The sequence below is a fragment of the Nerophis lumbriciformis genome, linkage group LG07 (genome assembly GCF_033978685.3).
Source record: "Nerophis lumbriciformis linkage group LG07, RoL_Nlum_v2.1, whole genome shotgun sequence".
Taxonomy (NCBI): Eukaryota; Metazoa; Chordata; class Actinopteri; order Syngnathiformes; family Syngnathidae; genus Nerophis; species Nerophis lumbriciformis.
In genome coordinates this window covers 31,072,860-31,092,936 of record NC_084554.2, presented here as the reverse complement: position 1 = coordinate 31,092,936, position 20,077 = coordinate 31,072,860, and the positions used below count along the sequence as shown (strand labels likewise).

General features: G+C 39.5%; 1 protein-coding gene across 4 annotated transcripts in view; it reads left to right on the top strand.

The window, feature by feature from the left end:
- The window catches only part of phldb2b (pleckstrin homology-like domain, family B, member 2b), an 88,231-nt gene that overhangs the window by 38,622 nt on the left and 29,532 nt on the right, over positions 1-20,077 (top strand). For all 4 annotated transcript variants that reach the window (XM_061965470.2, XM_061965472.2, XM_061965471.2 and 1 more), the window contains exons 4-6: positions 3,486-3,584; positions 5,163-5,246; positions 18,284-18,403. In XM_061965470.2, the coding sequence (XP_061821454.1) occupies positions 3,486-3,584; positions 5,163-5,246; positions 18,284-18,403 (303 nt within the window). The remainder of the gene's footprint in view (positions 1-3,485; positions 3,585-5,162; positions 5,247-18,283; positions 18,404-20,077) is intronic.

Below are 20,077 nucleotides of genomic sequence, written 5' to 3'. Positions count from 1 at the left end.
CAGTATAGGTGTGCTACTTAAACCTAGTAGATGTAGTTTAATAACCTTAGTGTTATTTTAGAGTAGTGTTTTAGGGGCTCTGAAGACTTGATGCACGCACAGACTCATAGTCAAAAAGGTGGAGTTCTATGAGGGGTTTACACTTTTATCGTTTTCACCATTAATGGCAGGTTATTGTGGTAGTCCATGTCAGCCATCCCTGCTGGCCAGTTGTGGCCTGTGGGCCTTGAATTTGACATCTGTGGTCAAAATGCCTTAAATTACCATTACAGTAATAACAGGAAACTAACAACATTGCTTTTCAACCATTTCGATGTCTTCAGTATTTGCTGTGTAATTCTAATACAGTAACAACCAGTTGTGAGCAAAACAATCTTGCAAGTGCAACAATTCTGAATCAAAGAGGTTGTGCACAGACAATATATCTTTGGGTGGACATCCAGCCCCTGTTTTCTAGGCAAGAATGTTTCTTTCCACCAAGAACCTCCTCTGTATTCAGGTCAACTCTTAGTCTGTTGTGCTGTGAAAGTTTGTTTACACTGCTATCATCTGTGCAACATTTCCCTGTTTGCAAGTTGCCTGCTAGCTTTTCCAAGCAACAACACTGTCCTCATGTGTTTGGGCCATCTCACGCTTACTAAATATGACTAAAGCTTTTTTACACTTACACTTTCAACCATTTAGATGTATTCAGTGTTTGTTGTGTAATTCTAATAAAGTGCCTATCGTTCTTCAAACCTAGTGACGCACCTGAATTCAGCATTCAATTACACATTTTGCACAATTTTTTCCCCCCCACAGTATTTACTTATCTATTTATTCATCTCTCCGCTGATTTTGACTCATTAAACGTTTCATTAATTATTAATTAAAATGTTTCTTATTCATTTACACATATTATTTACGTAGTTATTTTTTATTTATTTGTTATGATTTTTAACACCATTTACTGTTCTTTTTTCCCTTTATAACTGCACAATTCAGACAGGCTGTTTGTCTACTCAGTTGTATGTAACTTGTATCCAAATGCTCTCACGTTTTTTAAATGTCCTCATACTTTGTGTGGAAATGTCCTTAATGTGTCCAAATATCCTTACGTTGTTCCCAAATGTTCTTACTTGCGAACATTAGCATGTTAAGAGTTAGCACTGTCAACTACCAAGTGATATGACTCTGAGGTGTAGGCTGTAAAATTTGCTAAGAAAAAAAAAAGTGCTTATGTGTAAACCGTAAACGACAAATCCATCTTGCATATCTTACGTGCATTTACATAGACTTTTTCATTTGAGTTTACATTGAGCTGTCCTGCTAATGCCTGTAGGACCCCCATTAGCTATGGAAAGACCAGTGACGTGCGGTGAGGTTCATGGCTGGTGAGACACTGACTTCATCACAGTCAGATTTACAAACATATGAACCCTAAAGAGTATCTTATTCACCATTTGATTGGCAGCAGTTAACGGGTTATGTTTAAAAGCTCATACCAGCATTCTTCCCTGCTTGGCACTCAGCATCAAGGGTTGGAATTGGGGGTTAAATCACCAAAAATGATTCCCGGGCGCAGCACCGCTGCTGCCCACTGCTCCCCTCACCTCCCAGGGGGTTAGCAAGGAGATGGGTCAAATGTAGAGGACACATTTCACCACACCTAGTGTGTGTGTGACAATCATTGGTACTTTAACTTGACTTTAACTTTACACATAAAAACTGTAATACACAAAAAAGCACATTTAATTAAAAAAAAACGTTATTATGGTCTTACCTTTACTTATAAATGAAGTCCATGCGCCGCTGTTGTGCCGGATAATGCACCCCCGCCGTAGAATGCACCCCTTGACGGAAGTGTTGTATCAACTAAAGCCCACACTTAAAGTTTCCACGTGCAAGATTGAATCTATTTAAAAAAGTTATTTAATAAGAAGCCAAAAAGTGCAAAAACAATAATGTTCGTGTTGGAGAAGTTGTGAATGAATGAAATATGAAATCCGTGCTGCAGTCTGCAGGTGTACCTAATGTTGTGGCCCAGCAGCGACTGCAGCACGGATTTCATGTTTCAGTCATTCACAACTCCTCCAACACCTCTGTTTGCTGAATGTATAGATCAAATACAAATCTGACAAATAGGAATGAGTTTGGACAACTACACGCACACGTCAAGAAATGCAGTGTACCTCACATCGAGGATGCCCTCGTACTCTGCCAGCCGTCGCATGAAACTTGCGTTCGGTCGTGTGATGCTCTTTTCCTTGACAAAGTTGTATGCCTTCTCTAGCGACCAGCCGAACTCTTTCATTGCATTAGCAATGACTGTGGAGGCGGATCGGCTGATGCCCATCCGTGCTGCAGTCTGCAGGTGTACCTAATGTTGTGGCCCAGCAGTCATTCACAACTCCTCCAACACGAACATTATTGTTTTTGCACTTTTTGGCTTCTTATTAAATAACTTTTTAAATAGATTCAATCTTGCACGTGGAAACTTTAAGTGTGGGCTTTAGTTGATATAACACTCCCGTCAGGGGGTGCATTCTACGGCGGGGGTTGCATTATCCGGCACAACTCTACCACCATGAGGCGGAATTACTGCGTGCCTCACACAGTGCGTCTTCGCAGCCGTTTTATGATTGCTCAGCACAAGAAATACGTCACACACATACAGTTGTTGACAAAATACACTGTACATTATATACCTCAGCTAACTAAACTATGGAAATGTATAATATAGTTCATATAGCAATACGGTCTCACTGCACAGCAGGCCAGCAATTAGCTGAGTCATTGCGCAATCCATGGTGAGGCTCAACTCAGTGACGTGCCTCAACTGGCTGCTGACTCACCGCAAGTCTCTTCTCAGTATTTGAACGGCAAATGTGAAAATTCAGCGATTTTGAATAAAAATAATCTAAAACTGGTGAAGTTAAATGGAAAATAACGTTATAGTAGAATCACTGGATACATATAACAATTTAATGAATTGTTTTTCTTTTTACATTTTTTTTCTTTCCATGATGGCACGTGAGGCCCCGCCTCACCTGCCTCCCCTGACTGCACGTCACTGGGAAAGACCTTCCAGCTACTATGCAATGCATATAATGGAAATGTTGCACCCACCTTAGATGGCTACCATGTAGACATGTCCAAAACTGTGTATGGACACGTCACCTTGGTTGTGTTATTTGACTATACATTTTGTTTTGTATAAGTTCAACACTCTTTTCATTATTTATTTTCTTTCCTTTGTCACTACCAATTTATTTCTACACATATTCTCTTCTTTTCTCTCCCTAATAGAAAATGGTGACACCCAACAAACACAGGAAGTGAACAAAGTTTTTACTGATAAAATCTAAACACAAGAATTGTTCCATGTTAAACTCATGTTGAGAATGAATAAAAGAAGGGGTATAGCTTCGCTTCTTCCTACTCCTTTTAGACAAATTATATACACTATAAAAATCCAATGCAACACATGTATTTCTCTCTTGCAGGGGTGACCCGCATAGGCCGGGAAGATGCCCCCATTCCTCAAGATATCACCATCCAGGGGCCCGGAATCGAGGCGGAACACTGTCTTATCTTTAATGAAGGTCATTCCTCTTTTCGTTCTTATGTGGTCTTCGAATATTCTGTTAAAAAAAGACTCTAAACAAAAAGGAAATGAGATAATTACAATAACAAGGGCATGAATTTAAATTGCATTCGACCAAGGGTGTCCAAAGTGTGGCCCCAGGGCCATTTGCGGTCCGCAGCCAATTTTTAACAGCCCGCGATACATTCTAAAAATACTTTTTTTTCTTTAATAAAAAAAAAACATGCAACTGGGAATAGCTTGATTGGCAACACTAAATTGGCCCCGGTTTGTGAATGTGAGTGTGAATGTTGTCTGTCTATCTGTGTTGGCCCTGCGATGAGGTAGACTTGTCCAGGGTGTACCCCGCCTTCCGCCCGAATGCAACTGAAGTAGGCTCCAGCACCCCCCGCTACCCCGAGAGGGACAATCGGTAGAAAATAGATGGATGGATGGATGGATAAAAAATCTGAATAAAGGAGCAAACAGGTGAACTGTAACGAGAAAAATATGCATACATTGCAAAAATGTTGACTGGCTTTAATAACACAAAGCTGCCATTCAGGCTGTTTTTTTTCTTTAAAGGGGCAGTGCACTTTTTTTGGAATTTTGCCTATCGTTTACAATCATTATGAAAGACACAACGACGGATGTATTGTTTGTAATGCATTCTAACTCATAAATAATTGTCAATAAGAAGTCCGCTTACAGCGGAGCCAACGTGAGGTCCTCTATTCCGCCCATAAAATCCAATAAAAAACTGTCAAAAAGCGCTAACAATACTCCATTTACATTTCGTGAGTTAAATATTAACCATGTGTTAGTGATATTGTTATTATAAGCGTTAATGCAGACACACGTTTTATAGCGGCGCCATGATCACAAGCTTGTGTGCCAATGTTGATATGATCAACTGATTAGCTGCTTCCTCTTTTTTTTGCTTGTCAAACTTTATTGTCACTACATATAGTGTTGAAAGTTAAAAAAAATACTTCATTTTGAACACTTTTCTTTTATTGGGACAAAATAAAAAAAATACAACTGTCATTCATGCTCAGAAATAATAATAACTTAAAATCAATGTTGTTACGAAATATTGACCTATTTAAGGCTCCAATTATTTTACGTCAAATATTCCACTTTGAAAATGTTTGGGGGTAAATATTGCATTTTTTGTGTTTTTGCCATAATAAACAGTTTTGACAAAAATAATGATAAAAATTGATATCAACACATGGACCTGAAGTTGATCCAGAGATTTAAGCGTTGACTTTTTTTTTTTTTTCACAAATTAATATATAACTTATTTTTTAAATTTTTATGACCGAGACCCTTCCGGGTCCCCAGGTCCAAACTTGAGGGGAGCCCTAAAGGTTGAAAAAATGTTTTATTTGTATTGATTTTGAAAATGAAAAGTTTAAGAATGATTTTGGAATGTGCTTCCCTCCCTGGAAATTTTTTGGACACCCTTGCATTAGACTATTCAGATAAATCTATGCTGGGACTAGTTGATAGTCATGTGACTTCTTCTATGCATGCAGGTAAAAGAGAAGATGGTTAATTAAAATATTGCTATGCTAATTGTCGATCTCTTCAGGAGGGGTAGTGACTCTGGACCCCTGTGGTCACCTCTGTAGTCTGGATGGAGTGCAGGTCACTGTGCCCACACCACTCACACAGGGTAAGCTCCATTTTGCCACCTACTGGACTATAACACACATAGCTGGTGGATGACTTCATCTCATGCAGTGGTTTAGTTATCCTGCATTCCTTTCCATGTGTGGATGATTTCTACACGCATCGATAATGTAAGTGTGTGCATCAGTAAGGATATTCTCATGTATGTGAATGTGTGTGTGTGCGTGTGTGAGAAAGTGTGTGCGTGCGTGGTTTGGCTTAATTCATAATGACTTGGAACTAACGGATACTATGACTCACAAGTTCCATGCAGTAACTGCACAGCATATGCAACAAGTCAGAGAGCGCTCTTTTCTTTTCTTTGCATGCACTTTGTAAGTTCAACTGTTTTTGTTTCAGCATGCTAGTGGGTTATTTTTGGTTACATATTAACAGGCCTAACCGCTTTGCTGATTCAAATATTGACACTGTCTTGCAAGAAGCAGAAAACAAAGGCCTCCCCCTGTTTTATGCACACGGACGCACACACACACACACACACACACACACACACACACACACACACACACACACACACACACACACAGCAGACAGTCTGGAGATATTTAGAAAGTGATCTGTTCCGTTACTTTGATCAGCTTCACTCTTGCCCATACAGAAATAGAAATGTGCTTGTACTGCTTAAAACACCCCAGAGATCTGGGAGCTCATCATGCAAAGAATACAATATTTATTTTATTTTTATATTTGTTTATTTAACAGGGACGGTGTACATTAATCAACATTGCTGCATGCAAATACAGTAGAATAAGCCAAAAAAGGAGGCTATTTTAACTTGCGGCGTGCCCCAGGGGTCAAGACTAGGACCAAAATCGTTAGTAAAAGTTTGTACTATTTGCAGATGATACTGCTGCATTATTCTCAAAGTGCACTCCAGTCATTAACTGTCTTACAAAAAGGTCAGTTAGAATAATACATAATGTCGTTTATAGAGCGCATTCAAACCCCTTAAATATTGAATAGAAAAGGCTCAAATGCAATGACGTACAAACAACTAAAATAATGTATAAGGCAAACATTAACCTGTTAATCAAAAATTGTACAACAAACATAAACATTAGGAAAACAATCTAACATTTTTAAGCACGTACAACACTTAACACTATGCATATATGAATAAATACAGAATATATAATCAGTATACAAACAATTCTCCAGCTATTGCATAGTTATGAGCAGTGGATATAGGTTCAATCAATCAATCAATCAAAGTTTATTTATATAGCCCTAAATCACGAGTGTCTCAAAGGGCTGCACAAGCCACAATGACATCCTCAGCTCAGATCCCACATCAGGGCAAGGAAAAACTCAACCCAATGGGATACAATGAGAAACCTTGGAGGGGACCGCAGATGTGGGGACATAGGGACCCCCCCCCCCCCCCCCCCCCCCCCACACACACAAAGGAGAGGGGGGCAGAGCAGAAAAAAGGCAGATCAACTGGTTTAAAAGGGGGGTCTATTTAAAGGCTAGAGCATACAGATGAGTTTTAAGATGGGACTTAAATGCTTCTAACCAAAAATTGTACAACAAATATAAACATTAGGAAAACAATCTAACATTTGTATGTAACACTTATGCATATATGAATAAATACACAATATATAGTCAGTATAAACAATACTCCAGCAATTGCATAGTTATGAGCAGTAGACATAGGTTGTCATGTGTGAGGCACCAAAAGACTTGAAGGCCTGTTGTTAAAGTTTAAGTTAAAATATCCATCCATCCATTTTCTACCGCTTATTCCCTTTGGGGTCGCGGGGGGCGCTGGAGCCTATCTCAGCTACAAAATAGTATAATTGAAATACAGTATACTACAGTGGGTGGATAAATCCCTCACACTCTTTTTTTTTTGTTTTTTTTTTGCTCTTTACATTTTATTACACACTTTTATAAAATAGATTAAACGAATACCCGTTTTCCAAGATTCTGATTTTTCTGATTAAGACAGACGGCGATTTATTTAGGTAGATCAAAGAAAAAATAAAATAGGTACACAGACAAAGGGAGATTTTAAGGGGGCGCGGCTTCTAAACGCTTCAAAGAAGCCTTCGACCGTACCAACTACAAACTGTTGTATTTTTCCCGTTTAGATATTTTTTTTCCATATTCTATTGTTATATTATGTTTCCCTATAATTACTAAAATGTTACAAATGTGAAGCAAACACTTCAACTTTTTTTGCCGAAGATCTTTTTCGCTCAAATCCTAGTCTTGCACCCCTCCTGTCTGTGTCGTTGGTACGGTCCCAAACTGAATGTAAATCAGAGGGTGAACTTTCCGCATCACACACACGGGAGAGGAGACGCTTAAATGGACGAGCCAGACGTTTAAAAATATTAACACAATTTAGCAAGCGTGAAGACTCACTGTACATGTGATATTTTTGTCATATTTTATTTTGCTGGGAGGATCCAAAAGAAAACCGTTTTCTACTGTCTCTACTGGATGGGACTAAAAAGGTTAGAGTTGATTAGCTAGCTATTAGCTTGTAATGCAAGCTTTATTTGATGTGTGCACTGTTGTGTTGTTGCTCCCAGTCTTTGAAGAGCAAAAATAATGCTTTTATTTTATTTACTGCTTGCTAATAATTGCAGTCTGGATTTGCAACACACGTATGCTTATTTTAAGTCAATATTTGTGTTAACTATTACCATCTGTTGACCTTTTTTTGTCAATAATTGACTGAAAAAAGAGCCAGATGATGACAGTAATGTTCTTTGGGGGGGAAAAAGGGGATGGGAGGTGTAATTCATATGTAGATGATAGACTGCAATTGTGTTTTATTGCAATGGTCCCATCTGTCTGCATGGGGTGATTTCCAACTGATGGTCTGTGGACCACATCTGGCCCATGAATGAGGTCAGAGTTCAGAATTTGGGAGTGAATTTGTTGCAGCAGATACCCAAAACACCACTACTGTATTATTATGTAGAGAAAGGGTGTACAAAGCTTTTGTCTTAATTATTGGATAGCAACACATTGCAGTAATTGAAGGAAACCCAAAAACAGTCGCAAAAATATAAAATTGGAGCCAAAGAGCATGAAATGTCATTACTAATAACTAGTAACATAAAGCTTTGTCTTTAAATACAGCCATACATCAACTTAAGAGCTTAACTGGTTCTGTGACGGAGCTCCTAGCTCAAAACAAGTGTATCTTAAACCAATGTCTCCCACTCAAATGAATTGAAATCAATTTAATTTGCCACCCAAAAAGCACAATTTTAACATGCAACATCCCTTTGAAGAAAAAGAAACATACTTTTACGTAAGAAATACTGTTTGAAACAATTCAATATAATGTCTACAAAGTAGGGGTGTCAAAAAAATAGATCTTTGAATGAATCGCGATTTCTTATTTGTAACGATTCTAAATTGATAAAACAAAATCTAAAATCTTTTCTTTTTTTTTTAATCTTCCCTGTCTAGCCACTCCAGATATCTGCTGTACAGATTTGCTTTAGAAAAGAGAAGTGTGGGATATGTTTTTTGTTGCCTTATTTGTATTTGACTTTAATTCATATTTGGGTAGTATTTTATCAAACAAAACCAGTTTTCTTTTCATCCATCCATCTATTTCCTACCGCTTGTCCCTTTCGGGGTCGCGGGGGTGTTGAAGCCTATCTCAGCTGTATTCTTAGTAATATAGAAATGTATCAAAGCCGTTCATCTATTTTATGGAGGCATGTAGTTGATCATAGAACTGGCACCCAATGTTGTTGAAAAAGTATTGATTTTGAATCGAGAATCAATTCTGAATCGAATCGTTTCCTCCAAGAATTTAATCGAATCATGTGGTGCCCAAAGATCCACAGCCCTACTACAATCAACTACAGTAGTTTTTTTGAGTAATGTAGAAAAAACTGTTGGAGAGTGGACTTCTACGATATCTCCTTCGAGCTGCTTTTCCGTCAAACACACCATCAGCAGCCTCTCCATATTTAATGGATAAATGTCCGCCGTTTAGATATCAGATATTGTGTGAGTTTTGACACGTTTGGCGACGCTTGTTGTATTTAGAATCTTTGACAAGGGGTTTTTGAAGGAGGTCCTTAAAAAGAGCAGAGCCCTTTTTTCATATACATCGAGGATCTTTGACTTGCGTCAATATATAGCTTGGGTTAGCGTTAGGGTGAGAGCATGTGTATTACATATACTTGTATTGGTGTTCTGTACATTGAATAGTAATGAACAATTTAATTGAATAGTCCTGGTTAAAACACTTTATTTTTGTATCTTTTGTAAGCGTGACTCATTCTCACCTGCAGTCTGAGTTTTCTGAAGCTTTTACTACTCACAGCATGACAAGTTCACATGCAAGTGTGTGTCACTTTGACACACACTCACTCCAGGCTATGAGGACTTTTAGGTTACCTGATGCCTGAAAACAAAACCGAGTTCATTGTCCGGCGTGGTATTGTGCTCACAAAGTCTCCCCCATCCCCCGCTCAAAGTGCTGTTGCCCGTTTTTTCTCTACTTTGCAAAAGTGTTATCTTTCCATTGAGCCTATCTGGTAGACCCTATGTCTCCATTGCTTGATGGATTGATGCTTGGTGGATGGGATTGAAGATACTGCATCTGTTTAGATTGTGACTGACTGACCCGATCGACACCAACCCCCTTTGAGAAAGACCAGGCTGTTGTTTTATGATGTTACTGCCGAACTTGTGTGCCCCAGAGAGGGTTATTTGTAGCTTTTAGGCCAATTTACACTCCCAATGGGATCCCACTGATGTGTGTGTGTGTGTGTGTGTGTGTGTGTGTGTGTGTGTGTGTGTGTGTGTGTGTGTGTGTGTGTGTGTGTGTGTGTGTGTGCGTGTGCGTGAATTAACACATTCACATTGAGTTAATTCAGTCCCATGTTGCAACCTGAGGCCGCCATATTTTATGGAGGCGTCAGAAAACATGCATAAATCACTATCCTGTTTTATTATGCTGCACTTTTGTCTGGAATGTAATTAACAAGTATACAAAGGAGCATACAGAGCCCCACTGAAAAAAAAAAAAGATTGTCATATATTTTTAATAATATTACAACGGTCGGGGTTCAGCATCTGCTGTCTTGCTCTAGAACCCTGCCCTAAATTAATCGGTTAGTATCATTAAATATTAATTATTCATCAACGTTTGTGGTTGATGAGAGAGCAAAAACAACAAAAGAGGTAATTTTAGTTTGAGTGGTTATTTTTATATTTTTCTATACTGAAGACGAGCTAAAACTAAAGTATACTTAAGTGTATCATTTTTAGTTTTTGTTCAACCCGTTGGCAGTTAACGTAATTTCGTCTAAGCAAATGTTTGACACCAGACCCTTGTAATTGGTTTATTTTTCATTCTAACCCCATGGCCATAATTTGGCCGCGTCTGCGCTGACATTAACCAAATAGAGAAACAGTTTAGAGTTTCCTCTCGTATAACATTGCGGTAAGGGTGTAATTTAGTTCATCCAGATCTGAAGAGATTGACTCCAGACTCGCGACAGCTCTTACATCTGCGCCCTCAAAGAACTCTTGAGGTCGGACTTTGTAGAGTGAAAGCTGTAAATTATCTTAAATGCTCTTTACATACGAATTGTCTGTGATGCTTTGACATGGAGGCAATTGAACAGTAAAGGAGAAATACGAATGTACTGCATTCTATTGATTGTTCATTGACATAATCTAATTTGCATATTCAGCTGTGAAGCATGTGCAAAAACTGAAAAGCTACACAACTGTTTGAATAATACATATTAATAGTTTTTTTGTGTTTAATGTCACAAGCCTGTGAGAGCTTTTGTGGGGGGCCCAAGTAGGCCTGGGCCGTTGGTCAATAAATGGAATTTCAATTGATAACTTTTCCGGCATCAATAAATTGCCATTGCTTTTAAAACAGGGTGCAAGAGGGTTCACTCTGTGTATCGTTCTCAGCCCCTGAGCGTGTTTATTCAATAGCAAAATTCAATGAACGGAGTGACGCCTCTTGTCTCAGTCATCCACAATCTTTGTCCCGGTGGGCGGAGGCGCACCCGCTTGCCTACACACACGGAATACACGGACATAGCCTTGCCAGTCACGACTCGCTAGTGAGAAGCACAGCAAAGTAACAAAAATTAGGAGAGAAAAAATATGATTACAAATGTAAATGTTCCTATGTGGGAATATTTCAACTTCAAACCAATGAGCAAAAGCAACATGGACGAATGTGCTCGTATGCTAATTTTTTGGGAAAATGATAGCAGCAACAACAACAAAAAACGCCTGACCCAGTTTTTCCAATTCTGGAAAAAAATGCGCTTTAGATGTTGTTGAAGTGGAATTTTTGCTAACAGTGATTGAGAGTCCAGTCTATTTGTGGTTGTTTACTTATTTAGGATAACTAAACGTTTTTGACTTTCCAATTATAATGGAATAAATACTAATGAGAAATAAGTTCATTCCATTTGAAAGGGTCACTTGCATTATTATAAGTCAGTGGTTCTCAAACTTGTTTCACTAAGTACCACCTCAGAAAATACTTTTCTCTCCAAGTCCCACCAAAATGACCAACATTAAAATACAGTAGCGTTATAGGCCTAAGTACTAATTAAAAACATGCAGAGGTTTTATTTAGCAAGTATATATAATATTTTTGGCCACTGTAACATTACAGACAGTTGAACAGTAACACTGTGTGTGAATATAGGGTAATAAAACACTGTACATTAATCAAGTGATTATTTGGCATACCACTAGATGGAGCCCGCGTACCACAAGTGGTAGGCATACCACAGTTTGAAAATCACTTATATAATTGTTATACTGTACAGAGTTTCCCATAAAATGCCAAGATACCTGTAGCGGTGAAGGCGTTGTTAGGGGGCGTGGCCACTATACCGCATCACATTATTAGGTATGATGCATGTACTGTATATTCTTTAAAAAGGCAAAAAAAAATGTATAGATGCATTTAAAACAAATCTGTCGTTATTAAGTATTAACATATTTTTCTTACTTAATATTGTTTTTCTCTATTTTTCAATTGCTGCTGCTTATTGTACTTGTATTTTTTTTTTTTACTAGAGAATTCTCCGATCTTTTTAGTCACTATTTATTAAAAGCAACTGGGAACAAATTGTTTAGAGACTTTTATAGCTCCATGTCTGTCACTAAAAGCGAGCTGCAAAGAGCCGAACGTCACACTTGCTTTGTGCTGCGAGGAGGATTTCTTTCCTTGAAAGCTGCCAGTGTCATCTAAAATTTTGAAGATTGTTGTCCGCGGGTATATCTTGGATACATCGTGGACATGCTGTCTCCAATCCAGACAACCCCATGCGTATGGCTTACGTCATCACAACAACTGGTTTCGGCAAGCCAAATAGTCAATAGTGTGCAAAAAATAAACTATATATATCCATTTATACTGTAACTACCTGCCGGTGTTAATATGTATGTTTGTGTTTCATGATGCTCATTTCTTCCATGGTCTGTGAACACACTGTGTTGGCAGGAATGAGGAATTGTTCTGTGTCTAGCAGTGAAACACGGAGGTGTATGTGTGTGCATGGAAAAAAAACTTGTTGGAATTGGGCCCATTGTTAGCATAAAATTGGCAATAAAAGCTAAAAAGAGTGTCGGACTTTGTGTGTCTTCTTCTGGACGTTACAATACTCTATATTACTTTATTTTGTTTTCACGCAAAAACCCCTCTTTTGTTGTAGTGGTGCACCGCCACAATCAAATAGTTTAAGGGGAAAACCTGCAGTATATTATGATTGTGTTAATGTGCAAAGCCCCACTTAAGAACTTTCAGTTTTCGTTGATTTTTGCGGTACCAGTGGGTCAAAGCGCCTGAAGAAAGACCACAGTTCCCATGACGACTAGCGCATATAGCGTTAAACTGACACGATAATACCACAAAGATTCAGTATTACTGATCTTTCTACAGTAGGAACTTACATATTTTACACAAACCTTATATTTGCAGTTTAGAGTCATCACATAGTTTTTTCTTTATACAGTACTTTTAAGTTTGTTGCGTGGCTGGTGTGGAACTGCAAACTATCAAGCTTGTGGATATTTATTGCTACAACGCAAATTTCCGATAGCTAAAATTAGAATTATCATTTTGATTTGAGCATCAAAAGTTACTTCACAAGTCCAGCAAGAACAGAGCCAAGGCAGCATCGGTCAGAAATCCCTCCTCATCTTTGAGCTTACGCCAGCGAGTGAAAGCTGGGCCAATGTTGATCCTTGAAACTTTTTGTTTCTTTGGTTGTTTTGCCACATCTACCATGATAGCAGTAATTGCACGTAGGCGTTCTTCTTCTTCTTCTTGTAGTTTTCTGGCGGTACGCAGGCGTTCGTATTGTCTTCCGTCTTTGCCACGCTCCTCAAAGTTGCTAAGTGCCAATGAGAGCGATACAGACCCACTCAGGCCATGACAGAGGTGTCATTCAACTGGTTGTAAGTCGATGTGTCATCCCAAAAGTTATGAAAATATTTTATGAAGGTTGAAAAGTTACTTTTTGCTGCTTTAAATTGGTCTCAAAATAATAATAATTTATTTGCAATAATTTCTAGCCAAGGCCTACTTTCATGCCTCATAAAATGTCCAATAAGTCCACAATAATTTGCTAGATTTGTCACTAGTTGCTTTTTATGAAAACACAACCCAGTGGGGTCTGAATAGTTGGCAACATAGATCTCTCCTGCTATGTCTTTTTATTCTCTGGCAGACCAGGTGCATATGAGGTGTGTTAAGAAGCAACTTATTTCACAGACAGTCCCTTTATAATGTGTTTATGAGTGATGGTGTAACAGGTAGCGCCAAGACTATTTGTGGGTCGCCACAAATAAATAAATGAATGTATTGGAAAAAAGGCTGTAATGGCAATTTGTGTTGTCTGCGGTGGGTGCATGTATATAAAGAATACAGCTTGTGCTTTTGACTGCAGACATCAATCCACTCTGCGTGCAAACTGTTACATTTAAAGTGTCTTAATTGCTTGCAGTAGTAGCTACCAAAAGCAATTGATCAGGAGTGTAGTAAAAGCATAAGATGCAATTTACACGCTTTAAAGTTATCTTAATTTGTGTCACATCTTCTGCTAAAAACAGCACACTTTCATTAGATATTTTTGCGAGTTAAGAAGATGAGAGGAAGTGTGTGCATAAATGAGGCAGTTTAAAAAGGCAGCACATGGTTTATTAAGGGTAGGGAATTAGAATTTTACAAGAGCAGACTGCTGGCGAGGTGTAAGCACAAGCCTTTGTGTTTGCTCTTATGCTAAAAACCGAGGGCTACTGCAAGTCACAGCATGCACCCTCCTGTCTGACTATTCCAAACACATGTTATTAGATCTCGGGGCTCTTCTCAGAGATCATCATCTTTTTGAAGTCTCTTTAACGCTGCCACTTCCTCACAGCGTGCATACTATCAAAAAGAGTGTTTACACAAGTAACGTATTTGAAAGGTTCAACAGTCCAGCTGTGGAGACTCAACATTTTAATGTGTGTGTGGCCGGACCGCCTCACAATGACAAATTACAGCTCAGACAGTAGAAAGTGTCTCTTTTCAGTATGCCAAAGACAAGAAGTGACCTCTTTTGGTTAAACTGTTACTTTAAATTACGCTGCAAAGGTAGAAGAGAGTATTAACCACCTCCCACCCCCTCCCCATCTAGTCTTTTTCCATTTTCTTCCCTCTCAGATGTTTTCAATGACTTCAGGTCCAAGGTATGTGCTGCATAATAACTGCGCTCAAGTTCTTATGGGTCGGATGGGTGAGGGCACACTCTACTCCAGTAAAGTTGACACATCTTCTCTGTTGTATTTGTAAATACTTGGGCTTGAATGCCTTAGCCAGGCACGGTTGCTAAAGCACCATCAAACTGGTTTTATAAGATCAATGATTTTTTTTAAAGTTACTAGATTTCTAGAGGTTTGGTAACGATTGCACAATTTGCACTAATCAGAAAGACTCAAAATAAGCCACAGAGTCCAAGCCTAGAATACAGTAAACTGTCATTGGAGTGGGGAGGAACATTGTTTGGTTTACCTTACTTTAGAATAGTTTTGATTTGTTCTTTCTAACATGCATACAGTACATCACATATTTACAGTTTCACATTCTAACATGTCTGAGAAGGAGTAGAAATAAGCAGATTTTGTTTTATCCTAACTGTTTTGAAGCAGCAGCACGGTGGGACAGGGTTTAGTGCATGTGCCTCACAATTCGAAGGTCCTGAGTTCAATCCCGGGCTCGGGATCTTTCTGTGTGGAATTTGCATGTTCTCTCCCGTGAGTCGTGACTGCGTGGATTCCCACCGGGTACTCCAGCTTCCTCCCATGCAAAAACATGCACCTGAGGATAGGTTGATTGGCAATACAAAATTGGCACTAGTGTGTGAATGTGAGTGTGACTGTTGTCTATCTGTGTTGGCCCTGTGATGAGGTGGCGACTTGTCCAGGGTGTACCCCGCCTTCCAGCCGAATGCAGCTGAGATAGGCACCAGCACCCCCGCGACCCCAAAAGGGACAAGCGGTAGGAAATGGATGGACGGATGGATGTTTTGAAGCAGTTCAAATCACATTTATTCACTTCCTGTCTCAATCTGTAACACAAACAAACAGATAACTGAATGAATAAATCAATAAACATTAATAACGTTGACATGAATACATACGTTGTTCACATATTTTGCTAAATATGTGATGAATAGATGATAGATTGTGTCTCATTATAAACATTAGCAACAATAGCAAAGCTATGTGAGCGACAGTGCGTCTGGAAAGTTCCACACACAACTCATAATGACAACATCAAAAAAAAGTTTGCAAATTAATTACAAATAAAAATTAAAAAAATAAATCACATACCGGTATATACATTTGTATTCACAGTTTTTGCCTGCACGCTACAAATGTAAGATAAATATAGCCCTGAAAGATTATTAATAAGGTTGCTTGAATCAAATTAAGAACGTTTAAACCCCCTGCCAAAAAGGTTATTCAACACAGACATGGCGTCAGTAAAGCTCGCCCTTAAACATTCTCACACAGCACCAGCATTTTGGAATAAGGACAGGAAACAGGTAAAAATATAATAAATCTACCTGTTGCAGCATAGGAGGAAGTTATGTCCAAGTTTCACTTTTTCATCTCATTTCATATACCTGTGGTGTGTTCTAAGACCCTCGAAGAAAGCTGGGAACAAGTCTCACTAGGTTTTAAAGATAGGGGGAGACGTAACCCCCCCAAGAGATGCACTAATAATAATGTAATTACAAAAATTATGTCTGTGTTGGCCCTGTGATGAGGTGGCGACTTGTCCAGGGTGTACCCCGCCTTCCGCCCGATTGTAGCTGAGATAGGCTATAGCGCCCCCCGCGACCCCGAAGGGAATAAGCGGTAGGAAATGGATGGATGTTCGATATAATGTGGTCGTTGGGGTCCTGTTACTTGCAAAAAAATGTAAGTTTTTTTTTTTTCAAAATAATACAAGAAAATGATCCTGATTTATGTGGTGAAAACAGCAGGAGTTTGCATAATTGCCAAGGCATAATGGTTTTAATTTGTGAGTTAGAGTCTTGTTGACGATGAACAGTAGCGTAACCCGGTCTTTAAATTGTTTGAATCCTTCTTTGCCTAGTGCTTCATTCTTGCTTAAGTGTTGAGACTGCATAATCCTGTCTTGTCGCAGTTGTACGGATGCATTTTTCCGAAGGCGACACGCGCCAATGATCTGTTTCAGAAACGACAACAAAAAGGTCTGTTTTCTTCTTGATGTAGGCAGGCGTAAGAAAAAAAGGGCCTAGCAAAGCCGTACATGAACGGCATCTTGAAAGCAAACAAACATTTGTCGTGCCTGCCGGCAAACAGCGAGGGTTGATGATGATAGTGATGATGTTTGGTGAAGAGCCCCCCGCGTGACATGACGTGAACGGTGGATTGGGCTCCCACGTCACAGAACGGGACAGGCACTATCGACCAATACTGTTCTGATCGTCAATAATTTGGTGAGAAAAACAACGCGGTTGTCTCTGGTAGTAAAAAAACAGGAGAAAATTTGGGTTCATGGCACGACCGCGTTTTATAGGACATTGCTATACAGTATATGAGACCGTGTTATATCGAACTTGCGGAAGCTAGTTCTCCAATCAGGTAAACCGACTCAATAACTCCACGGTGACGATTTAGTGAATTTGTGCAACTAAAACAATACAAACAGAATGCCGTTGTAAGTTAATGATACTAACACAGATCCTCGTAAATGTGTTAGCATATTCGCTGATGTTAACGACGCTAGCGTCATTACATAACGATAGCACGTACAAATATGCATGAAAACACTCCTACAGACATCACACATGGGACGGTTTAGTAAGTATGAACAGTTTTAGTTATACTGTAATGATTACAAACGTTGCTTGGAGTTAAGAATGAAGAATCCATATGAGTAGAACGCTATGGACGGCTAGAAGACTGAATGGCACTGCACTTCCGGTTGAAAGCTCTACCGGTAAATTGAAGGACACTGCAGCACCTGCAGTGAGCAAACTCTACCAAAATATGGCGCAATAGCACAAACAATAAAACACATTCTCAGTGCTTTACTTGTTTTCTTTTGTTTTAACTATTTTTATAATTGCCGCCAGCAAAAAAATACCTTACAGAGGTGTAGCAACAAGCTACATTCACAGACAGTCTCATTATAATGTGTTTACGAGCGCGGGCGAACAGATAGCGGCATAGCTATTTGTGGCGGGTGTGGGAAAACGCTGCAATCAATTTTAAGCTGTTGACTGTTTTCCAAATGATTCTCACTGTCGAGTGGCAACATCTCTCCTTTCTCTTGCGTCCTATTTGGACAGCTGTGTCCGGCTGTGTGCATTACAAAGGTCCTGACCCTGACATGTTGTTTAATACCTGGCGCTCTTGGCGTAATTAACGGCCAGAGCACACTGGAGTGGCTGCTCACGGACAAGCACTAAACATTCAAAGACAAATACCATCATCCTGCCTGTATGTCTAAGTTATACCCTTTGTCTGCAGGTTATTCCTTGTGTCTCGGTAAGTCCTACTTCTTCCGGTTCAACCATCCTGAGGAGGCGAGCAGAATGAAGAGCATGCTTCCACAAAAGAGCCCAGTGTCTGCCTTAGCCTACAATACAGGTACGCATGCACACTTGTAAATCCTTCCTGTGACCTTTGAACTCCACTTGATCCCTTCTGTCTTTGTTCTGCTGCCTTTTCTCTCCACTTTTCATCTATTTGAACCTTCTGTCTTCACCTAATAGCCTTCTGCAGGCCAGTAGAGCCATGCAGGTGGGAAAGATTTTGGTTTTTGGAGTGGGTGGATGTGGCAGGGTGGGGCGTACGCTCAAATACTGTTCCACAACACACACTCTCACAGTCAAGCATGCTAAAACTTAAATGTAAAGCATATTGGAATGTTTCCGTGTCATCTGGTGCCCTTCTGTTTCCACGGTGATACTGCTGGACTCTGCTGTCTTCCTGGTGATTGATCGCGCCGTGTTTAACTTGTTAGTGTTTAGCGAAACCTCAATTTTGACACGCAGTAAATGCTCCACTGTAGTGGTGTTGTGACTTTTAAAGTTCCCATGCACAACAATGCACAATTATACTAAAAAGCCCCGCGTTCATTGTGTTGTTGGCCAACACTCACAGCTATATTGTGGAAGCTCTCACACAAAGAACAGTCGATGCACGCCAGCCCTCCAGTATAAATCTGCCCTTTTATGGACGCTGCTCAACTGTGTGTGTGTGTGTGTGTGTGTGTGTGTGTGTGTGTGTGTGTGTGTGTGTGTGTGTGTGTGTGTGTGTGTGTGTGTGTGTGTGTGTGTGTGTGTGTGTGTGTGTGTGTGTGTGTGTGTGTGTGTGTGTGTGTGTGTGTGTGTGTGTGTGTGTGTGTGTGTGTGTGTGTGTGTGTGTGTGTGTGTGTGTGTGTGTGTCTTGTGATCTCAAGTTGCCTTTCATTTTTCCGCCACGTATCTCCTAGCACATAATGGTTAACATTCTCTCCCATAGCCTTTTGAATTAATCTAAGGCAGGGGTGGCAGAGTGGGCCAAAATTTAAAACTGAACAAAGCCGCGGGCCAAGGTTGAACAAATTAACCTTTTAATAGGGACTCAAACAAGTTTTGCATTAAATATTGAACAAGCAAGGCTTATATAACTTTATAGTGACATGCAAAATCGAGTTTCAAATAATAATAATAATAATAAGTAAAAAAATATCAATGGCATATCAAATATAATTTAAATAAAAATTGAATGCCTCTTTTCTATTTGCAGCCTTCTGAGGTAAATATCAACATTAACTTTTTCCACAGGCTAATAAATTTTAAAATAAAATAACAATGAATAAACCAACCATTCAGGACTTTAAACTGCTCAGTTTGCAACACACTGATCTAACCTGATGTGCCCAAGCCAGATACCTGGCATCTTTTCTTGAATGCTAGTTCATTAATGTCGGGGCTCAGGCTTTGAGCTGAGGCAACCTTCATTATCGAACGAAGGTGTTCATCAGTCATTATATCTCTTAGTCCACCCAGACCACAGTCTTGGGGGTGTGCCTTAAAGGCACTGCCTTTAACGTCCTCTACGAGCTGTCGTCATGTCCGCTTTTCGTCTATTCTAACAACGTGCCAGTCACAAGATATGTACAGGCTTCTGTACGCACACACACGTGAATGAAACGCATACTTGATCAACAGCGATACAGGTTACACTGAGGGTGGCCGTATAAACAACTTTAACACTGTTACAAATATACACCACACTGTGAATCCACACCAAACAAGAATGACAAACACATTTCGG